The 17058-nt window shown below is 37.7% G+C and overlaps 1 protein-coding gene across 3 annotated transcripts in view; it reads right to left on the bottom strand.

Moving 5' to 3' along the window:
• PLA2G12B (phospholipase A2 group XIIB) overlaps positions 1-17058 on the bottom strand; it is a 30660-nt gene that overhangs the window by 459 nt on the left and 13143 nt on the right. For all 3 annotated transcript variants that reach the window (XM_078434365.2, XM_078434363.2, XM_078434364.2), the window contains exon 3: positions 5842-6007. In XM_078434365.2, the coding sequence (XP_078290491.1) occupies positions 5842-6007 (166 nt within the window). The remainder of the gene's footprint in view (positions 1-5841; positions 6008-17058) is intronic.

Here is a 17058-nt window from a genome sequence, read left to right as displayed (position 1 = left end):
ATCACTATGCACACTCCATGGAAAATCTCCCATTTTTGCAGAATGCTCCCTCAGATAACTGTACTATGTTTTCTGTAGCTTTCTCTGTTTAAGTGTGGGATGAATAACAATTCACTCATTAAGAAAAACATATGTGTTGGTCAGCCATTCTGTTAGGCATCAGGGATGCAAAGACCAAAGAGATCCCAACTAAAGTACTCACAGTTTGGACAAAGAGGTCGACAGGATGGACAGGTAAACTAATGGTTACACTACACTGTGATGGAAGTAATATCATGGTGGTATGGGAACCCACACAAAAAAAGTCTATCCCTTTGGGGTAAAGGTTATTATGAAAGGCATCTCAGAACACCTTCCATTAGAATTTTGATAAGAATTGTATTGAATCTGTAGATTGTTTTGGGTAGTATGACCATTTTCAATGCACAAGTCTTTCACCTCCTTGGTAAATTAATTCCTGGGTATTTTATTCTTGATGATGCAATTGTAAATGATAATTTTTCTTAAATTATCTTTCTGATAATTCATTATTAGTGGATAGAAATGAAATTGATTTTTGTATATTGACTTTGAATCCTGTGACTTTACTGAATTTATTAGTTCTAATAGGTTTATGTTTTTCTTTGTGGAGACTTTAGGGTTTTCCGTATATGATATCATGTCATCTGCAAATAGTGGTAGTTTTACATCTTTGATTCCAATTTGGTTATCTTTTATTTCTTCTTTTTGCCTAATTGCTCTGGTTAGAACTTCCAATACTATGTTAAAAGTGGTGAAAGTTGGCATCCTTGTCTTGTTCCTCATCTTGGAGAAAAAGCTTTCAGCTTTTCTCCATTGAGTATGATGTTAGCCGTGCGCTTGTCACATATGGCCTCTATTATGTTGAGGTATGTTCCCTTTATACCTACTGTGGTGAGAGGTTTTTTTCACAAATGAATGTTGAATTTTGTTAATGCTTTTTCTGCATCCATTGAGAGGATCATACAATATTTATCCTTCATTTTGTTAATGTGCTGTATCGCGTTGTCTGATTTGCCGATGTTGAACAATTCTTGCTTCCCTTGAATAAAGCCCACTTGATCATGATGTATGATCCTTTTAATATTATTGAATTAGGTTTGCTAATATTCTGTTGAGGATTTTTGCATCTATATTCATCAGAAATTTATCTGTAGTTTTTTTTCTTATGGCGTCCTTGGCTAGTTTTGGTATCAGAATAATACTGGCCTCATAAAGTAAGTTTGGAAGTGCTCCCTTCTCTTCAGTTTTTGGAAGAATTTGAGGATTGGTGTTAATTCTTCCTTAAATGTTGAAGTCATTTGAATGGATGCTTAATTCTTCTTGAAATGTTGGAACGATTTAAATGGATGATTAATTTCTCTTTAAATGTTGAAGCCACTTAGAAAGTCCATTTTGGGGTGCCTGGGTGGCTCAGTCAGTTAAGCATCTAACTCTTGATTTCTGCTCAGGTCATGATCTCATGGTTGTGAGATCAAGCCCTGTGTTGGGCTCTGTGCTGAGCATGGAGCCTGCTTGGAATTCTCTCTCTCTCTCTCTCTCTCTCTCTCTCTCTCTCTCTCTCTCTGTCTTCCTCTGCCCCTCTCCCCCACTTGTATTCTTTCTCAAAAAAAAAAGTTGAAAAATAAAAGTCTATCTTGTTCTGGACTTTCATGTGTTGAGAGATCTTTGATTGCTGATTCTATCACTTTACTAATAATCAGTCTGTTCAGATTCTATTTTTCATTATTCAGTTTCAGTAAGAACTGAATGTTCCTAGGAACTGCATGTTTCTAGGAATTTACCCATTTCTCCTCAGTTGTCCAATTTATTAGCATATAATTATTCATAGTAGTCTTTTGTGATCCTTTGTATTTCTGTGGTATCAGTTGTAATGTCTCCTCTTCTATTTCTGATTTTATTTATTTGAGTCCTCTCAAATTAGCTTTTAATTAGTCTAGCTACAGGTTTGTCTATTTTCTTCATCTTTAAAAAAAAAACAAAACAAAACAGCTCCTAGTTTCATTTATCTTTTCTATTGTTATTTTAGTCTTAGTTTCATTTATTTCTGCTCTGATCTTTGTTATTCACTTTCTTCTACTAACTTTGGGCTCCAATGTTTTTCTTTTTCTAGTTCCTTGAGGTGTAAAGTTGAGCTATGTATTCAAGATCTTTTTTTCTTGATGTAGGCATTTACTGCTATGGATTTCCCTCTTAGAACTGCTTTTGCTGCATCTCATAAGTTTAGGTATGTTGTATTTCCATTTTCATTTGTCTCAATGTTTCTTTATTTCTCTTTTGATTTCTTCTTCAACCCATTGGTTGTTTAGTACCATTTGCTTATTTGCTCTTGACATTGCTCTCAACACTTCTATTCAATATTGTACTGGAACCCCTAGACAGGACAATTGGCAAGAGGAATATGTAAAAGGTATCCAAATTGGAAAGGAAGATGATATGTAAATGGCATTATCTTATGTATAGAAAAGCCCAAGGAATCCACTAAAATCTATTAAAATTAATAAGTGAGTTCAGGGGTGCCTGGGTGGCTCAGTCGGTTAAGCGGCCGACTTCAGCTCAGGTCATGATCTCACGGTCTGTGAGTTCGAGCCCCGCATCGGGCTCTGTGCTGACAGCTCAGAGCCCGGAGCCCATTTCAGATTCTGTGTCTCCCTCTCTCTCTGACCCTCCCCTGTTCATGCTCTGTCTCTCTCTGTCTCAAAAATAAATAAACGTTAAAAAAAAATTAAAAAAAAAAAAAAATAAGTGAGTTCAGCAAGGTTGCAGGATAATAGATCAATATACAAAATCAGTTTATTTCTGTACATTATCAATGAATAACCTGAAAATAAAATTAAGATAATAATTTCATTTATAATAACAAAAAAACGAATAAAGTACTTAATTTAAACAAAAGAAGTGTAAGACTTGTGTTCTGTAAATTAGAAGACACTGTGAAAGAAATTAAAGACAATCCAAATAAATGGAAAGACATTCATGTTCATTGATCAGGAAACATAATTTTGTTAGATGGTAACATGCCTCAAACTGATCTCCGGATTTAACAAAATCTCTACCAAATTTCCAACTGCCATTTCTTGCAGAAATTGACAAGCTGAACCTAAAATTCATAAGAAAATTCAAGGGACCTAGAATATCCAAAACAATCTTGAGAAAGAAGAACAAAGTTGAAGATTACTTCCTGATTTCAAAGTTTACTACAAAACCATAATAATAAATACCATGTGTCACTGGCATAGATCAACGAAATAGAATTGAAAATCTAGAAATAAATACTGCATTTCTGTTCAACTGATTTTTGATAAGGGTGCAAAAACAACTGAGTATGAGAAACGTCTTTCAACAATATGCAGGAACATTTGTATATCCACATACAAAAGAATGAAGTTGGATCTCTTTCTTACATCATACACAAAAATTAAAAGTGGATCATAGACCTAAGTGTATAAGCTAAAACAAAGCTCTTAGAAGAAAACATAGGAGCAAATCTTTGTGACCTTGGATAAAGCAAAGCCTTCTTATATATGACACCAAAAGTACAAGCAACAAAAGGAAAAAAATAGGTAAGTTGGACTTTATTGAAATGCAAAACATCTGCTTTGCAAATAATTTCATCAAGAAAGTGAAAAAAAAAACCCACAAAAAGAGAGAAAATATTAGTGAAGCATGTATCTGATAAGGGACTTGTGTCCAGAATATATAAAGAATACTCACAACTCAATAATAAAAAAGATAAGTAAGCCAATTTAAAAAGAGGTAAAGGATCTGATTAAACATTTCTCCAAAGCAGATATTTAATGTCCAACTAGCACATAAAAATATAATCAACATTATTAGCAATCAGGGAAATGCAAATCAAAACCACAATGTGATACCATTTCACATTCTCTAAGATCTATAATCAAAAAGACAGATAATAACAAAGGTTGATAAGGATGTAGAGAAATTGGAACCTTAATACATTGCTGGTGAGAATGTGAAATGGTGCAGCTATTTTGGAAAACAGTTTTTCATAAAATTACCATATAACCCAGAATCCCCCCCCCCCCCACTCAGATATATACCCAAGAGAAATGAAAAGATATGTCTCCACAAAAACTTATATATCAATGTTCATACCAGAATTATTCATAATAGCCAAAGGTACAAACAACCCAAATGTCCTTCGTTTGATGAATGGATAAAGAAAATACATTATATCCATATAATGAATGGACTATAACTTAGCAATAAAAAGGAACAAAATACTGATACATGCTACAACACAGATAAACTTTGCTAAGTTAAAAATGTCTGTCACAAAAGACCACATATTTTATGATTCCATTTATATGACATGTCCAGAACAGACAAATCAATAGAGGTAGAAAGCAGATTCATGGTTGCCAAAGGCCAGGAAAGGAAAAGAGAGAGGGATTGTTCATGGCTATGGGGATTCCTTTTGGTGTGGTCAGAATGTCCTAGAATTGATTATGGGCCTGATTGCCTAGCTTTGTGAACATATTTTAAAAGCATTTAAATGGTTGAATTGTATAGTATGTGAATTACATATCAATAAAGCTATTTCAACAACAACAACAAAAAATGATCAGAGTGTTCCAAGCAGAGGGAACTGCAGAGGCAGAAAAATATGGTTCATCAACCCAAGTAGTTTGGAATGGCAGAAGTCAGGAGAGAAATCAGAAATAAGCAAAATAATGCTGGAGAGGTAGGGTAGCGCTGGATCAGGAAAGGCTATGTATATCATACTAAGGAGTTTGGATTTATTCCTAAGGAAGAGGAACCAATTGAAGGGCTTACACAGAGGGTGGAAATGACTGGATTTATATGGTACAAAAATGTATCTGGTCCCTATGAGGAAAATAGATTGGATGGGATCCAAAGATTAGATTAACTTGCAGTAAGCAGGCAAGTGGTATATCAAAGAGATATTTGGGAGAAAAAATCAATAGGACATTGCTTAGAGGAAGTAACTTGACCTGACCTTAGATTAGCAGCAGGCACTTATTCACCTTTTGTAGGTACAGAGAGAGTGATACTCCCTTTTACAGTGCCCAATTAATTATTCATATTTTGAAGCCTTCACACATTCACTTTAGGACTACACTCTAGACAGCGATCTATGAAAATGATCCAAAATTCTTTCTACTGCTGACTTTCTCAGTGGCATGAGGCCAACTCCTTATAAGCTTAAATTTCAAACTTTGCCATCTAAAAATATATAATGCGAATACCTGAATATAATGTTCTGGCTTCAGAAACTAAAGGATTAAAGCTTTTCCAAAGGTGAATTAGGAAAAGGAAATTACACAATCAGTGCTAGAAACTGGGTAGCTAAGCAGTTGTTTAAAAATAATTATCCTGAAGAATACAAAGAGCTTAAACAAAAAAGATAGGTTTTAAAAAATGCTTTCCCCAACTGAAAACAAAATAAGGAAAAAAAAGGGCTTAAACCAAACCAAGTGGTCCTACAGAAAAATTCCTGATATGGAAAATTATTTAATAGTGGAATGAATAACCAAAGCCAGTTGGGCAACTCTTTCTCCAGTCTTAAAGGATAGATTTTTATATCTCTGGAAAGGCTTTGGTGTAGCCCTATCCATCAGGAGTGGTGCCAGCAGCTCCTGGGCAGGACAGCAAGAACTTTAGTGAAGGAATGCCCAGAATCTTCCTTCACCCTTCTTAACATTCGTCACAGTGTTCTATAAAGAAAGTTCAGTGAGCTCTAATGGTCTCTTTGCGTAAAGGGGCTCTGGATACCTTTCTGTATGAAAACAGGAACAAAACTCCCTGCTCACCAGTAGATTCCCTTAAGATACCTACCTTCCACATTGGAGACAAAACCCAAACTCCGCTTCAGATCAGAGCAGATAGAGTGGAGACACCATCGGAATTTTGCATCACAGCGATACTTGTTGGCACCACAGGTGTCATAACAGACGTCCAGCTGGTTGCAGCACTTGGTCATTGCTGGAATGCCCAAATCCATCTGGAGAAAAGTGAAGGAAGAAAAGAGAAGGAAGAAAAGGCCACGTTTGGACCAAGGACCTTAGGCAACCTTGCCCACCTTGTTATTGACAGGCCAGTTCTCAAATTCCTGTTACACATCAGATCAATTCAGAAATACCAGTGACTTGAGAGAATGCATAAGGTTGACAGCTGCAGGATGTTAAGTTTCAATTATGGTTTGGTTATTAGCTTATTAATTCTGAATAGTCCATTTTCTTCTTTTTCTTTTGGATTTAGTAATTTTCAAATTCACAGGCCACTACAGGGATGAAAATAAACATCAGAGGGTTAGTGAAGAGGGCAGAGCTGCAGGACTTCCAAATTTAACTAAAACCTATATTATGTGAGATTTTATTTGAGCAAAAGATTCAAAGGCTCAGAAGTATAAAAAATCAAGGCTCAGTTCACCAAGAGGTCACCAGCATTTATTAGAAACCCACCCCATATACTGTTTTAAAGGCATGTGTCTTGTCTGTACATGTCAGGGAGCAGAGTGGGGTATAGAACACATGATTCCTGACCACAAGGGGACTATGGTTAAATGTCAATATCTAACACACACACACATAAATGTATTAAGCCTCCTATAAACATCTGTAAATGTTGTGGCATAAACTGAGTAACTTCATAGAATGCCACTTCTAGAGTTTGATAACTCTACGTGTTTTTTTTTTTTAGAGAATTATTAGACATGAGGGTAAAGAAAAGAGATAATGAGCAAATCATATGTGAGCAAGTCAGTTTGGTGTTTCAAGGGTCTTAGCAGGAATTTATTTGTTTATTTGTTATTTTTTTAAGAAAGGTAAGTTGGTGGATGGTTCTGACTTCCAAAGTACCTAGTAAGATTTGATAAAGACTTGAGCAAAGAAGGAACATGATAGAATGAGTGATTACAGAGAGTGATCATTCTGTGGTATGTGAAATAGTTTGGAACAGGGGCATTTAGACTTTGGTAGAGCATCTTAGAATCTTTTGCAGTTCTTCTGATAATATAAACTTGAACCCAAGTGGAAGGTGTGGAAATATGGTTTCACAGTATGGGTGGAGATTGATTAATCAGCTATTATAGATCCTTTCCACTTGGCTCTCCTTAAATGCTCTCTTATCTGAACTTTTGCTCCAAGACCACTTAAAACAGACTATGGACTTTGGTGTTTCAAATGCCCTTCTGACAGGGCCCCCTGAGTGGCTCAGTTGGTTAAATATCCAACTCTTGATCTCAGCTCACATTTTGATCTCATGGTCTTGAGTTCAAGTCCCACGTTAGGCTTCATGCTGGGCATGAAAACTAATAAAAATAAAATAGGGGCTCCTGGGTGGTTTGGTCGGTTGAGTGTCCAACTCTTGATTTCAGCTCAGGTCATGATCTCACAGTTTGTGAGCTCAAGCCCCACATCAAGCTCTGTGCTGTCACCTTGGAGCCTGCTTGGGATTCTCTCTCTATCTCTGTCTGCCCCTCCCCTGTTCATGCTCTTTCTCAAAATAAATAAATAAACGTTTTTAGAAAAAGCTCTTTAAAAAGGTAAATAAAATAAAATACCCTTCTAAGAAAAAGAAAATAAAATCCATTGTTACAGTAAGAGGTAATGTAACTCATTAGGCTAGGCAACAGCCTGGGCTCTGCAATTCTGGGTAAATTCCCATCATCTGACACCTGAAGGAAACTACTTTGTTCGTGCCTCATCCCAAAAATTAAATGTATATCAGCAGAGGTAACTGAGAATTAATTAGATAGATGAGTATAGTCGCTATCATTCAGTTCAACTGAATTGGAAATTCTTGAACTGGTCCTAGACAATACTTGTACCAGTAAATAAAATGACATTGCTCCCAAAATAGAGTGCATACTGTTGTCAAAAACCAACCTCTGTGCTCCAGAGCTGAAATATGTAATACGAAGACAGATTTAGGGATAAAGAAGGGAGATAGTCTATTACTTTGCCATACAAAGGAGGCTGCAGCAGGCTAATGCCTCCAAGAGTGAAAGCCCCCACCCTGGGTAGGAGGTTGAGGGGTTTTATAGGAAAATACAGGATCTGGGCAAATGTGATAGGAATGTCAAACACTGGTGCCAGCCATCCATACCAAGTTCCTGGAACAAAGGATTCTACAGAAAAACAAGTGAAGGGGAAGGGAAAGCTTCAAAACTGAAGAAGAGAAAATTTTGATCACAAGTCAAGCCTTGCTGAAGCAGTGTGTCCATCCTAATTTCCATCCACATTTACATTTCTTTTTTTTTAATTTTTTCAAAATTCAATTTAAATTCTAGTTAGTTAACATATAATGTAATATTGTTTTCAGGAGTAGAATTTAGTGATTCAACATTTACATATAACTCCTAGTGCTCAACATGACAAGTACCCTCCTTAATACCCATTACCCACTTAGCCCATCCACCCACCCACCTCCCTCCATCAGCCCTCAGTTTGTTCTCTATCATAAAGAGTTTCTTGTGGTTTGATTCGCTCTCTCTCTTTTTCCCCCCTTCCCATATGTTCATCTGTTTCTTTCTTAAATTCCACATATGGGTGAAATTGTGTGGTATTTATCTTCTGTGACTGATTTATTTCACTTAGCATAATATACTCTAGCTCCATCCATGTCATTGTAAACAGCAAGACTTCATTCCTTTTGATGGCTGAGCACTCTTCCTCTTCCAGTGTGTGTGTGTGTGTGTGTGTGTGTGTGTGTATCTCACATCTTCTTTATCCATTAGTCAGTCAATGGACACTTGGGCTCTTTCCATACTTTGGCTATTGTTTTCTGTGTTGTTAATTTTAGCCATTCTGGCAGGTATGAGATGATATCTCGTTGTATTTGATTTGTATTTCTCTGATGATGAGTGATGTTGAGCATCTTTTCATGTGTCTGTTAACCATCTGGATATCTTCTTGGGAAAAATGTCTATTCACATCTTCTGTCCATTTCTTAATTGCATTATTTGTTTTTTGGGGTGTTGAGTTTGATAAGTTCTTTATACATTTTGTACTAACCCCTTATCAGATATGTCTTTCACAAACATCTTCTCCCATTATGAAAATTGCATTTTAGTTTTGTTGTTTCCTTTACAGTGAAGAAGGTTTTTATCTTGATGAGGTCCCAATAGTTTATTTTTGCTTTTGTTTTCCTTGACTCAGGAGACATATCGAGTAAGAAGTTGACACGGCCAATGTCAGAGAGGTTACTGCCTGTGTTCTCCTCTAGGATTTTGATGGTTTCCTGTTTCACATTTAGGTCTTTCATCTATTTTGAATTTATTGTTGTGTATGGTGTAAGAAAGTGGTCCAGTTTCATTCTTCTGCATGTTGCTGTCCAGTTTCTCCAACACGATTTGTTGAAGAGACTATCTTTTTTCCATTGGATATTCTTTCCTGTTTTGTCAAAGATTAGTTGACCATATAAGTTGTGGGTACATTGCTGGGTTTTCTGTTTTGTTCCATTTATCTATGTGTCTGTTTTTGGCCCAGTACCATACTGTATTAATCACTACAGCCTTGTAATATAGCTTGAAGTCTGGAATCGTGATGCCTCCAACTTCTTTTCTTTTTCAAGATTGCTTGGGCTATTCAGGATTTTTTGTGGTTCCGTACAAATTTTAGGATTGTTTATTCTAGTTATGTGAAAAATGCTGGTGTTATTTTGATAGGGATTGCATCAAATGTGTAGATTGCTTTGGGTAGTATAGACATTTTAATAATATTTGTTCTTCCAATCCATAAGCATGGAATGTCTTTCTATTTCTTTGTGTCTTCTTCAATTTCTTTTATAAGTGTTCTATAGTTTCCAGAGTACACATCTTTTACCTCTTTACTTTGGTGTATTCCAAAGTATCTTATCGTTTTTGGTGCAATTGTAAATGGGATCAATTCCTTGATTTCTCTTTCTGCTGCTTCATTATTGGTGTACAGAAGTGCAACAGATTTCTGTACATTGATTTTATATCCTGCAACTTTACTGAGTTAATGCATTAGTTCTAGCAATGTTTTGGTGGACTCTTTTGGGTTTTCTATATAGAGTATCATGTCATCTGTAAATAGTGAAAGTCTTGACTTCTTCCTTGCCAAGAAGGATGGCTCTGTGCTGACAGTGTGGAGCCTCCTTGGGATTCTCCCTCTCCCTCTTTGCCCCTACCCCACTCATATTCTCTGTCTCTCAAAATTAATAGATAAACATTTTTTAAAAGATAAAAAAGGGGCACCTGGGTGGCTCAGTCAGTTAAGTGTCTGACTCAGATATTGGCTCATGTCATGAACTCACGGTTTGTGATTTCGAGCCCTGTGTTGGGGTCTATGCTGGCAGCACAGAGCTGCTTGAGATTCTCTCTCTCCCTCTCTCTCTGCCCCTCCTCCACTTGTTCTCTCTCTCTCTCAAAATAAATAAACATCTTAAAAAAAGAATGGATGCTTTATTTTGTCAAATGCTTTTCTGCATCTATTGAGAGGATCATATGGTTCTTAACCTTTCTTTTATTAATGGGGTGTATTGTATTGATCAATTTGCAAATATTGAACCAGTCCTGCAACCAGGAATAAATCTCACTTGATCATGGTGAATAATTCTTTTAATGTACTGTTGAATTAGATTTTCTAGTATCTTGTTGAGAATTTTTGCATCCAGTTTCATCAGGGATATTAGCCTATAGTTTTCCTTTTTAGTGGGATCTCTGGTTTTGGAATAAAGGTAAAGCTGGCCTTGTATAATGAGTTTGGAAGTTTTCTTTCCATTTCTGTTTTTTGGAACAGTTTGAGAGGAATAGGTATTAACTCTTCTTTAAATGTCTGGTAGAACTCCCCTGGGAAGCCAGGTGGCCCTGGACTTTTGTTTGTTGGAAGATTATTTTTCTTGAGAGAGAGAGAGAGAGAGAGAGAGAGAGAGAGAGAGAGAGAGACCATGAGCAATAGAGGGAGGGAGAAAGAATCTTAAACAGGCTTCAGACCCAGCATGGAGCCTGACTCGACACTCAAATGTGAGCCAAAGCTAAGAGTCAAGTGCTCAACTGACTGAGCCACCCAGCTGCCTCTGTTGGGAGATGTTTTATTACTGATTCAATTTCTTTGCTGGTTATGGGTCTTTTTAAATGGTGCCTGTTTTTAAAAAGTTTTTATTTATTTATTTTGAAAGAGAGAAAGAGTAAAAGCAAGGAAGGGTCAGAGAGAGAGAGAGAGACAGAGAGAGAGAGTCCCAAGGAAGCTCCACACTGACAGTGTAGAACCTGATGTGGGGCTCAAACTCACGAACCATGAGATCATGACCTGAGCAAAACCAAAAGTCAGATGCTTAACCAACTGAGCCACTCAGGTGCCCTGGTTATGGGTCTGTTTAAATTTTCCATTTCTTCCTGTTTCAGTTTTGCTAGTTTGTAGGTTTCTAGGAACTTGTCCATTTCTTCCAGATTTCCCAGTTTGTTGACATAAAATTTTCATAATATTTTGTCATAATTGTTTATATTTCTGTGGTGTTGGTTGTGATCTCTCCTCCTTCATTTGTAATTTTACCTTTTTTCGTCCTTTCTTCTTTCTTTTTGATAAGTCTGGCTAGGGACTTAACAATTTATTAATTCTTTCAAAGAACCAGCTCTTAGTTTTCTTGATCTACTGTTTTTGTTGTTGTTTCCATATCATTTATTTCTGCTCTAATCTTTATTATTTCCCTTCTTCTGTTGGCTTTATGCTTTATTTGCTATTCATTTTCTAGCTACTTTAGGTGTGAGGTTAGGTTGTATACTTGAGACTTTTCTTGTCTCCTAAGGCAGGCCTGTACTGCAATATACATCCCTCTTAGGACTGCTTTTGCCACATCCCAAAGATTTTGGACTGCATGTTTTCATTTTCATTTGCCTCCACGTATTTTTTTATTTCTTTGTTAATGTCCAGGTTAAGCCATTCATTCTATAGTAGGATGTTCTTAACCTCCCTGTATTTGTGGTCTTTCCAAATTTTTTCTTGTGGTTGACTTCAAGTTTCATAGCATTGTGGTCTGAAAATATGCATGATATGATCTCAGTCTTTTTGTACTTGTTGAGGGCTGATTTGTGACCCAGTATGTGATCTATTCTGGAGAATGTTCCATGGGCTCTTGAATAGAATGTGGAGGGCACCTGGGCGGGTCAGTTTTTGAGCATCTGACTCGAGCTCAGCTCAGGACTTGATCTTGTGGTCATGGATTCAAACCCTGTGTTGGGCTCTGCACTGGGCATGAAGCCTACTCAGGGAAGAAAGAAAGAGAGAAAGAGGGAAAGAAAGAAAGAAAGAAAGAAAGAAAGAAAGAAAGAAAGAAGAAAATAATGTGTATTCTGCTAATTTAGGATGAAATGTTCTGAATATATCTGTTAAGTCCATCCTGTCCAGTGTGTCATTCACAGCCATTGTTTCCTTGTTGATTTTTCTGTTTAGATGACCCATCCATTGCTGTAAGCGGGGGTGTTAAAGTTCCCTACTATTATTATATTATTTTAATGAGTTTCTTTACGTTTGTTATTGATTTATATATTTGGGTGTTTCAAGTATGGGGAATAAATTGTTAGATCTTGATGGATAGACCCTCTAATTGTTATTAATGCCCTTCTTCAGCTCTTATTACAGTCTTTGGTTTAAAATGTAGTTTGTCTGATATAAGTATGGCTACTCCAGCTTTCTTTTGATGTCCATTAGCATGATAGATAGTTCTCCATGCCTTCACTTTCAATTTGCAGGTGTATTTAGGTCTAAAATGAGTCTCCTATAGGCAGCATATAGACAGGTTTTTTTTTTAATCCATTCTTATACCTTATGCCTTTTGATCAGAGCATTCAGTCCATTTACATTCAGCGTGATTATTGATAGATATGAATTTAGTGCCTTTGTGTTGCCTGTAAAGCTGGTGTTTCTTGGTGATGTCTAGTCTTTGTTGCTTTTGGTCCTTTTTTTCCCCACTCAAAGAGACCCCTGTAATATTTCTTGCAGGGCTGATTTAGTGGTCATGAGCTTCTTTAGTTTTTGTCAGGGAAACTCTTTATTTCTTCTTCTATTCTGAATGACAGGCTTGCTGGATAAAGTATTCTTGGCTGCATATTTTTCCTATTCAGCATGTTGAATATATCATGCCATTCCCTTCTGGCCTGCCAAGTTTCTATAGACAAATCTGCTAGAATGAACTTGATCTGCCTTTCCTTGTAAGTTAAGGACTTTTTTCCCTTGCTGCTTCCAGGATTCTTGTCTTGTCTGTGTGTTTTGTGAATTTCACTATGATATGTCTTGGTTATTTGCTCAAACAAACTTTCTGGCCCTTTTTCTTTCTCTTCATCTTCTGGAACTCTTATGATACTAATGTTATTATGCTTTGTTGCTGAGTTCCCTAAGTCCACATTTGTGATCCAATGCCTTTCTTTCACTCTTATTTTCAGCTTATTTTCATAATTTTATCTTCTATATCACTGATTTGTTCCTCTATTTCATCCATCCCCATTGTCATAGCATCTATTTGTGTTTGTATCTTGGTTATAACATTTTTAATTTTGGCCTGACTAATTTTTGGTTCCTTTATCTCTGCAGTAAGGGATTCTCTAGTGTCTTCTATGCTTTTTTGAAGCCCAGCTACTATCCTTATAATTGTTGGTTTAAATTATAATTCAGACATCTTACTTATATCTGCATTGATAAAATCCCTGCCTGTTACTTCTTCCTGTTCTTTCTTTTGGGATGAATTCGTTCATCTTGTCATATTGTCAAGGTCCAAAAAAAAAACCCCAAAAAACAAAAAAGGAAGCTGGATCCTGTGTGTTTCTTGTTAAAAGGAGCCAGATCCAAAATAGATAGATATATAGATATAATAACATTTTAAAATTAAATAAATAATAAAATCGCTTTTTCTGTATCCTAAGGTGGGGGAACACAAAATCTGCTTGTTAAAAGAAGCTAGATCCAAAAAAACCATATATTCGTGGGGAGCCTGGATGGTTCAGGTGGTTAACTGACTGACTTGGTTTTGGCTCTGGTCATGATCTCATGGTTCATGGGTTTGAGCCTTACTTTGGTCTCTGTGCTGATGGTGCAGAGTCTGCTTAGGATTCTCTCTCTCTCCCTCTCTCTCTCTCTCTCTGCCCTTTCCCTGTTCACTCACTTTCTCTCAAAATAAATAAATAAAAACTTTAAAAACCCAGAACATATATATGTAATAAATTAAGAAATAAAATAAAATCATAAAATAGTTTTTTCAGTATCATAAGGGTGGGTAAAAAAGGAAGCTAGATCCTATTTCCCCTAGAGCTAAAGTTTTGTAACATTCTATGATTGGTAGACTTGGTGCATGTGAGGGATTTGTGCTGGTCTTCTGGGGTTGGGGCCTGCTGGACTGATTCTCAAGTGGACTTGCTCTAGTGGAGATGCATCTGCAGGGCACAGGAGGGCAGGGCTTGGTGTAAGTAGCTCTGCCATCCTCTTGGTGGCACTGTTTTGTTCAGTGAAGTCCGTCAGTGCTGATGGGCAGGGTGAAAATGGTGTCACCAGCTCTCTCATCCCTGAAATGAGGAGCTTGTGCCCACCACTCTTCAGGAAGTCCTCACAGAAGAGCAATCACCTCTCTTGTGTCCCCAGCTTTGGCCAGATCCCAACCTTCACCCTGTCTGCATCTGAGCTGTCCAACTGCTGGGTGGCACGACACTCCTGTGTTTTATCTCAGGCGTGTGGCTGGGTTTCAAAATTCTAAATTTTAGAGATCTGCATAGTGCACGGAGCTGCACTGATCCTCTGGAAGAGAGTCTCACTGCACTGTGGCCAGTGCTGGCTTGTCCCAGATATCAGCTGAGTGACTACACAGAGGTTTGGAGTTTATGGTAAAGCATGGCAGAAAGCCAGCACCAAGGCTCACTGTCCCCAGCCAGCATCTCCCTTCCTATGTTAGTGAACAGGGCAGCTCAATGGTGCTGGCTGGGTCTTTTCCCCTTGGAGAGGCTGTGTTCCCTCTCCCAAATGCACTCTTAGTTGGGGTGTGACCTAGGGGATCCTTAGGCCATGCTGTCCACTTCTGGGTCTCCACTCTCCTTCCCCACCAGAGCCTCATTAAGCCTGCCAGACATGACCCTGGCAATGGTGCTGACCTCCAAAACTTTAGACTTTGTGCACCACTGTGTATAAAAACTTGCTGTGTTCAGCCCCTCTCATTTTTCCAGTCAATGGTTTTGGGGAAGGGTTTTTCTTGTGCAATTCCCCACACGCACTTTCATTTTTTTTTCTCTCTCTCTTTGTTTTCCTCTCACTCCTCTCTCCATGATCAGGACTCCCTCCCCATCACAGCACTCACAGCTCTTCTCTTTCTGAAATCAACTTTCTGTAGCTTCTACCTTCCATGTTGTGGCAGCTTTTTCACCTTCAGTTGCGCTTTTTTTTTTTTTTTTTTTTTAAGAAAGAGAGGAGAGCACAAGCTGGAGAGAGGGTCCAAGTGGGGGGGGGGGGGTGGAGAGAGAGAGAGAGAATCTTTTTAAATTTTTTTTCATATTTATTTATTTATTTATTTAGAGAGAAAGAGCGCTACTGGGGGAAGGGCAGAGAGAGAGGGAGAGAGATTTCCAAGCAAGCTCCACACTGTCTACACAGAGCCTGATGCAGAGCTTGATCTCACGAACTGTGAAATCATGACCTGAGCCAAAATCAAGAGTTGGATGCTTAACTGACTGAGCCACCCAGGTGCCCCAAGAAAGAGAATCTTAAGCAAGCTTCATGTTCAGTGCAGACCCCAATGAGGGGCTCAATCCCACGACCCTGGGATCATGGCCTGAGCCAAAATCGAGGGTTGGATGCTCAGTCGACTGAGCCACCTATGCATCCCACTAGTGCATTTTTCTCTTTCAGTCCTCAGATCGATTTCTTGGATATTCAAAATGATTTGATGTTTATCTAGCTGTGTTCAAAGGATGGGTTTTGAAACCCAGCCTAGGGTCTCCCTACCTTCCACCATCTTAACTCCCAAGCCCACTTTTACATCTTTATTGAGGTTTTAATGCCACTTCTATAGCTCCTACTTGGAATCAAGTAAAGTATATTAGCCAAAAAAGGGGCTTCTCTAATATAAATATATTTTTGGAAAGATTGTCTTTCTTCTGTGTCCATACACATATTGACGGTTGTGGGCGAGGTTGGGAATACGGCTGTGCAGGTTGTACAGTGCACAAGAGTGTCATATCAAAGGGGTCACTGTCCCACAAGATATCATAGATTTGTATATTTATTAAGAAAAATGTCTAGCCAATGGCAGTCAAATTTCCTTTTCTAAGAAAAATATTAATTTCCAAGAGTGATATTAAGATAAATTTCTGACAAATGGAAGAGGAAAGGGGACCTTTTCTCAATTTGCCAAATTATGCCACATTAGTGGGCAGCTTTTGCATTAAAAGAGTAAACGTTATGCTGCTTATAAAACTATTACAAAGTAAAATCTTTTGAATCAGCAGAAAAGTGATGTTTAGCCTGATTAAGACACAATTCAAAATCATGGCTTAGATGGGAAATCCCTCTATCTACATTTTATGTAACACATCTTTTCTGAAGTAAAAAAGATAAAAGGGCCCCCAAGAGGTCTTGAAAGAAATCAGTTTATTACTTGTTTTCAGGGGAGGCCAGTAGCTTGAGAAATGGCCATTGGTGTGATGAGAAGTGTTTAGCCGGAGGCTAGATGTGTGTGTGGGGATGGGGCATGCTTGTGTGGGGGTGTGTGTGTGCAGATTACTATGATCTTAAAACTCTAAACAGAGCTGGTTTGGTGCTACCAGGCATGAGGTCAACCACTTGCAAAAGTCCTGACAATATAGCAACCAGCTCTCACTGTTCAGTGCCAATGGCTTCAGGACATCATAGGAAAGTCTCATTAATTTAAAAAAGTCACACTTGTCAGATTTCATATGAAGTTATGTTCGATCCCCTAATATTTGGCTGGTATTTGCAGTGGTGATTTTAATTTTTTTTTTTTTTTCAACGTTTTTTATTTATTTTTGGGACAGAGAGAGACAGAGCATGAACGGGGGAGGGGCAGAGAGAGAGGGAGACACAGAATCGGAAACAG

Source organism: Panthera onca, chromosome D2 (assembly GCF_046562875.1).
Source record: "Panthera onca isolate mPanOnc1 chromosome D2, mPanOnc1 haplotype 2, whole genome shotgun sequence".
NCBI classification, from domain to species: domain Eukaryota; kingdom Metazoa; phylum Chordata; class Mammalia; order Carnivora; family Felidae; genus Panthera; species Panthera onca.
This window is presented reverse-complemented; position numbering and strand designations above follow the sequence as displayed.